Below are 6,601 nucleotides of genomic sequence, written 5' to 3'. Positions count from 1 at the left end.
CATACATTGCGAAAATAATTAACCTTCCAAAAAAACGGTTCCTTCTATAGTGTTTCCTAATAATTGAACTGCTACAAAACCTTATTAAATGTTTTCAAACAGGACCCTGCCTCAAACAGCAGCAGTATGCGTTTCGACCCGATAACATCCTTCGCGATATCAATAAAGGCTTCGAGCTCCTTTCCCATTGTGTAACCTTTTCCGGTCTCTGCCAACGCTACCTACAACAGAACTGCTTTCTTATGTGCGTGATGCGATGCCAGCAAACAAGTGAATTGTTCATTTTTGGTAACTGTAGAATTACTGTATATGATTCGAAAAAGATCTTTTGGCAAGAAAAATTTTAACTGTTAAAAGAAGAAAAAGAAGAGTACAAAACGAGTGTCTTCCATTTAATGTTAAAAATTGACACAGACAAATTAGGGAACACAAATTTTATTCGGTGTGCCCCAAATACCTAGCACTGCAGCGCGCTATACCAGAGCGGTTACCGCAAAACAATTTCCGGTGCGTGAGAGTTATCCAAGGGATACCTCCGGAGCCACAGGGGTCGGCGCAACCACGCTTTTAAGACCAGTGTAGATCTGCGTATACTTGTGGACGACAGATGCGCTGGGAAGGAAACAAACAAAGAAGTAAAATTGAGCACCGTAGCCAAACATCTTGTTTGTTAGTTTGGTATTTCATTTGAAGAAAGAACCAGCCACGTTTGGTTTTTAGAATGGGCTTTCTACCATAAAAAATGCAGCTTCCCTTTATTAGCAAAATCATAAAGGGCATTTATGTCACAATAAATAAAATTGCATTCCATACCTCCTTCCTTCTTACTCTTTCCCAAATACGTCCATGCGGCCTCAATCATTTCAGTAAGTGTCCTTCCATTGAATTAAAATGCCGGTATTGCTTCGCGCAGCTCAGAAACCAATTACAACTTTTCTAAACATGAGTGCGCGCACAAACAACAATTCTCAATACTGCCGAAACAAAAATGCGAAAGCTGAATGCAGTTGGACAAAGGAAAATTCACATCACATCTTGTATTTTAGCTCCCTTCTGCAATACGACTATAAATTTGTACAACCCGTCTCACGAAAAAACTATTTTTTTGGATGTCGAAAGGATGGACATCAAAAATGGTAAGTAAAGTAATACCATTGCAGGTTTCACGGCATTGTGGTGAAGAAAACGTTTTCTTTATGAAATAGGTATCAATCGATGACTCTGATAACCGGTTATAGAGTTCACCGGGATGCACATGTTTTTCTTAAGAGAAGAGTGGTGGACTGTGCTCGAGTGCGCCAAATGCCCCGAATGCATTGAGAGCGCAAATTTTGCGTTGATGCTGCATAACAAGCAAGATGAAGTGGTCTTTGTGTATAAAAAAAGCAGTCTAATGTTCCATTCATTTTATGTATAGGTTTGCAAAAAAGCCTCGTGGCAAACCCAACTTTACTGCAATGCCCATAAGCAAATCAGCTGTAACCAAGTTTCTTCCTCACCACCGTCAAACCCTCAGCAAAAAATGTTACCTTATTTCTGGTTAACCTCTACGTAGTGGGATGATACGCTACGATGGTCATCCACCTTCATGATGTAAATTTGCTGATCTTTGGCGGAGTAACTGCCTTCATTACCCGTGCTTGATGGTTTGGCAGTCCGTTTCATTCCTCTGTATTTTTTGACCTCGGAAATTGGCTTGGATGGTTGCTATGCAATGCAGAGAAAGGTGCTCACAGGAAGCGAACTTCTCCAGACGTGTTGGACGGGGCCTGCCAGCGCATCATGACCAGCCTCTTATCTTCCCGGTTCACGTGGGTGGCTCCCGAGCACTCGGTCATAGGCTGGTACAGGTCACCAGGCAAAAAGTGGCCGGTCTCGCTTCCATGCTGGTCCACCGCCTTCACGATGAATCCCTTAAAGGTCAGCCCTTTCGTGGACAACTGGACTGCAGAACAAATGAAGAGAAAGAAAAGCTCGAATGTGACCCCACATGTTACAAATTATCGGATTTTATTACGTTCCCACCTCAGAGCACGGAGAAAATATTCTTGTTGGTATAAGAAGTTTGTGAGAGATTATCATGCATACTCTTAAACGTAGATTAGAGACGCCCGGAAATAGCAGCGTTAGGTGTGCCCGATTCTTTTTTCAGAGCTCCGCAGTCGCCTAGTCCAGGGCACGCCCACAAACACGGACGCCTGCAAATGCGCACCCCGATATATATTATATATATATATATATATATATATATATATATATAGAATTAAGGGTTGGCAGTCAATAAAACCTCGGAAAGCAAAGAGGAGGATGTAGTAGGTCATTGAAACAGTTAAAGAATTTAGAAAGAAAGAAAGAAAATGGAGAAAAAATTGTCCGCGGGGTGGGATCCGAACCCATGACCTAAAGAATACCGCTCTCGTGCGATGATCACTGCGCTACCAGCGGGGCGATTTCCCCCTCGACTTTCTGGGGTATTTATGTTCAGGTATTATTATTTCCTGTGCTTAGGGGTGGTAGCCAGCGCCACTCGGACTACTCGGGGTGAAGGGGACCTTCTTTTACCCACCGGGCCGTGCCTGGAGTGTCTACAACATGTCGAGAGGGGTCGACCAGCGCTGAACCCTCTTGAGCTCCCTATGGCACCATGACTGCAAGAACAGAGGCCCTCGCTATGCTTGTAGCGAATCAGAATAAGAAATGAGGGGCTTGTTGAATCAAGACAGAAATAAGGGTTGGCAGTCAAGAATGCCCCAGAAAGCAAAAGGTAGAATGTGGGAGGTCTTTGAAACAGATAAAGAAGTTTTAAAGACAGAAAGAAAGTGGAGATAAAATAACCTGCGGGTGGGATCCGATCCAACGACTTCCAGAATACGCGTCTGATGCGATGACAACTATGCTACCGGTTGGGCTGCTTTCCCTCCCCTCGGATATTCATGTGAAAGTATTTTGTCTTCTGTGCTTGGGGGTGGTAGACTGCGTTACTCGGACTACTCGGTGTGAAGGGGACCTTGTTTTAACCGCCGATGAAAATGAGAGTGCTAGGGGTCACGCTGAGGGAGAGGAAAACAGTCGCGTGGAATAGGGACCCATCTAAGGTGGAAGATAATGTAGCTGGAATTAAGGTAAGGAAATTGGCATGCACAGGTCACGTCATTCGCATGAGGGACAACAGGAGGATCATTCATTTAACAGAGTGGCTGTCAATAGACACAGTAAACATAGTAGGGTTCGGCCGAGGACATGATGGTGGCATGAACTACGAAAACTTTGGGGGAAAGCAAGGACTCAGCCACACTCGACAGACGTGGCCTGAGATGTTTGCGAGAGGCTTCCGTGCTCTGGTCAACACCGGCAGTTAAATAAAAATTACGTGTGTGTGGGGGGGGTGTAGGTACAAACAGACGTATTTTTTACTCGACCAAATTTAGGGGAAATCCCCAAGGTGGAGTAAGATTCTGTGAAGGAAAGTTTGACATCTACCTGAATGCAGTCAAACGGCTACCAAGGAAAACTATACAGCTTTCTCAGAAACTTCGCAGTTGAAGAAAAAATCGTACTGGCCCAGAATTCGAACCCGGGACACTGCTGTTTAACTGGAGCCGTTGCTCTACCAACTCAGCTAACCAGGACGCTCGTCGTTTGTAGCGCGAGAGGGAATTCATCGACAACTCGAAGTAAATGACACGTATATTCGACCAAATTTAGGGGAAATGCCCAAGGTAGAGCAAGAGATTGTAGAGTTTGTGAAGTTTCTCGCCATTGGGCTGCATTAAGGTGGATGTGAAACTTTCCTTCGCACTATTTTTTACATTTCTTCTCATTTTTCTGTGTGTTGCATTTACTATCCTCCCTAGCGTGTTTAGCCATGGAGAAATGCAAAGTCGGTTCATTCTTGAAGACGTATCATCCCCTCCCCGAGTATTGACAAAAAATGTCTGGCTTTTAGTCATACCTTTTTCACATCTCTCGCCTTTAGGTTTAGGTTTGCTGTATAGGCGTAGGCAGAAGGGAATATTTGTCCAAGCAATATGTTATAATCATTTTAATAACAACGTCGCTAGATATATATTTACGATAAGGAAAGCAAGGTTTTCCATTTATCTGACGTTTATCATGTTTGCTCTCTATCGTTCAAGCTTTATTATGCTACGTAACCTGTTCTCTTTACATATATGAATATACTTCTGTGCTGCTCTGAAGAACGTTTACCTCAGTTCAACAGTACTGACTTCGCCGGCGAAGCTGTAACTCATCGGTCATAGTTTGGAATGGGTCCAGGATGTAAACATTGACTCTTTTTAAATGAAACAGCTATGATATCTAGACCTTTAGAATAGGCTACTAAATTCTAGAAATAGATAGAATTTCAGCTGGATACCAGTGACAACATCGTTTGGTTGAAAGGCAGCCTTGTCTTGCACTAGGCGGTAGTCGGAGTCCTTGGCATCCAGGGGGTGTGACTCCGAATGAACAGGGCGCATGTTAATTAGAGGACCACAGGCGTAGAACGGCGCCCCATCAGGAAAGGCCAGGGCTCCACCGAGCGCCAGGAACAGGCAGGCGAATTGGATCAAGTTGGACATCTCCAATGAAGGCGGAATTAGTCGAGGTGACCAAACTGTCAAAAAAAATGTACTGTTACTGTGATAATACCTGTTATGAATAAAAAGGGGCTGACCTTCAAATCAGGTTTTTTAAAGCTCTCATTCGCAAGTTTAAGGAAGGATTAAAATAGCAAATACTGCAATAAATTGCATAATTTTTGTGAGCAAATTTTATGTTTCATGGCGAAGGGATAAGTTATCTTGCGTGTGAAGGAGCCTTGGAATATAAGACGAGAGGAAATTAATACATAACTCTTTGGCGTTATGCTGCAAATATATTATACATGAATGTAATTGCTAAAATAACAAACTGATGTAGATCTTAACAAAAAGCAGCAACGTTACATTCAAATAAAGGCAGTTGTTTTTAGAGCAATTTACAGCAAAGTCTAAACAGAAGTAAGAATTCACAAAGCCTCAAATTTGTTTCAACGACAGCGCAGAAATTAACCTTACTCACAGGAAAATTTAGGTTATCACAAATCGGGTCTTATGACAGCAAACTTGACAGCGTTGTTACAGTCCTACTTTTTCAAGTACTTTGTTAAAAAAATAGAACGACACAAACAGAGATTTGGAAGACCTAATAGCTAGAAGTATAGTAATGTTTTGTGGCCACTGCACTCAAAGTTTATTACCGAAACTTGTGGTAACATTGCCGCAGTACAGAATATCCAAATGAACAAAAACACTGTAGAGTACTAGTATTGAAAAAGTAGACACCCGTGCTGCACGTGAAAGGCATAAGCTGTTGATGAAAGACACTGACCTGGAGCCTGGAGTACCGGTTCCTTCCGTCTCAGTCTACCGTGCCTCTTGCAAGATACCTTCATGTTTTTATACCTGAATACGTTGTGACGTCAAAAATGGCGTAACCAATAAGAAGTCAGTAAAAGCTTTTCAAGAGGCCACGCGTGATTCGTGAGAAATAGCGGACTGATGCTGCAATAAACTTCTGATTGATAAATGCGGAGGTGCGGCACCTCATCACGAGAGAATAGAGGCTCTGGTCGATCCGGATTCGGCGTTATCTTCACGGACAATCCCTCAGGAATAATCGATTGCGGTCAAAGAGGCACGGTTCACAATAATGACGTGGCGCGGTATTCCACTGAATCGAGAGAATATCCTTTGTCCTGTAAGATAACCTGATTCGAATATAATTATATGATAGTTCTTGTCTCATACGAGAAAAAAACTTTACAATCAAATGATGAACTTGCCCCAATATCTGGAAAGGTTACTCCCGTGTCTGAAAATGTAGACTAAGATTGAATGCAGAGAACACCAACAAAAGTGTTTTTTCGCGGTCACCGAAAACCAATTTTCGCCCACTATTTTGGAATTCGCACCTAGTAATAAATACATCGTACTTTCATAAAGTTAAAATCGATAAAGCATATTCTATACTCTCTAATTAAGACGTGTACTCGTGGCGTCATTGAAATAAAAGTACATAGCTATGTAGGTAAGGGCGGATATGGGTTTGCAACCATCGTCTATGCAATACCCTATCCATCAAATGGTATGCCCAAGGCCGATAAACTCTTGATGAAATTTTTTTCCATTCGATAAAGTCGTTTCGGCAAGTATTGTGAAAAAAATCTGGAGTGTACTTCAACATAAGATGAGGAAAGGTAATACGAGCGTTCCCAGAGTTCGCTTTAGCATCATTGGAACCATTGCAGTAATTTGAGCTTTGAATACGGCAGCATTGATGGCGCAGGCATCCTTTTTGTGAAAGCACTGAACAGCGCACTCATAGCAGGACTGCTGTGCGCGGACGGACTGTGCCGTTAGGCTTATATGCTTTAGCTCAAAATCACATTGCGACACGAAGTGATAAACCGCACACATGTAGGTGAGCAACGTGAAACTCTGGGTGAGTTGGTGATGCATATTCAACAAGTGTAATAAGCAAAAACGCACAGAGAAAAGCAAGGTGATCAAACAACTGCTGCTCTGTTGCGATCCAAGAGGTTGAGCAAAGCGCAGCG

At 42.7% G+C, this 6,601-nt stretch overlaps 1 protein-coding gene across 1 annotated transcript; it reads right to left on the bottom strand.

Moving 5' to 3' along the window:
* Window positions 1–419: 419 nt before the first annotated feature.
* Window positions 420–5,552, bottom strand: LOC144179408 (putative defense protein 3). Its single transcript, XM_077707754.1, has 4 exons — window positions 5,374–5,552; window positions 4,379–4,618; window positions 1,735–1,945; window positions 420–612 (listed from the first exon to the last, which is right to left on the bottom strand). The coding sequence occupies exons 1-4, from the start codon at window positions 5,435–5,437 to the stop codon at window positions 519–521; spliced, it is 609 nt and encodes a 202-aa protein (XP_077563880.1). The 5' UTR covers window positions 5,438–5,552; the 3' UTR covers window positions 420–518.
* Window positions 5,553–6,601: the final 1,049 nt, after the last annotated feature.

This window comes from Haemaphysalis longicornis, unplaced genomic scaffold (assembly GCF_048455015.1).
Source record: "Haemaphysalis longicornis isolate Haplotype H1 unplaced genomic scaffold, Haemaphysalis longicornis Haplotype H1 scaffold_4, whole genome shotgun sequence".
Classification (NCBI taxonomy): domain Eukaryota; kingdom Metazoa; phylum Arthropoda; class Arachnida; order Ixodida; family Ixodidae; genus Haemaphysalis; species Haemaphysalis longicornis.
This window is presented reverse-complemented; position numbering and strand designations above follow the sequence as displayed.

What these genes read in the sequence shown, in the direction of transcription:
- LOC144179408 (XM_077707754.1), bottom strand. Translation starts at nt 5,437, where the DNA reads ATGAAGGTATCTTGCAAGAGGCACGGTAGACTGAGACGGAAGGAACCG. An exon ending in ACCAAACGATGTTGTCACTG is followed by an intron (nt 1,946 to 4,378) that starts GTATCCAGCTGA and finishes TTTGTTCTGCAG; the next exon opens with TCCAGTTGTCCACGAAAGGG. An exon ending in TCTGGAGAAGTTCGCTTCCT is followed by an intron (nt 613 to 1,734) that starts GTGAGCACCTTT and finishes TTTCCTTCCCAG; the next exon opens with CGCATCTGTCGTCCACAAGT.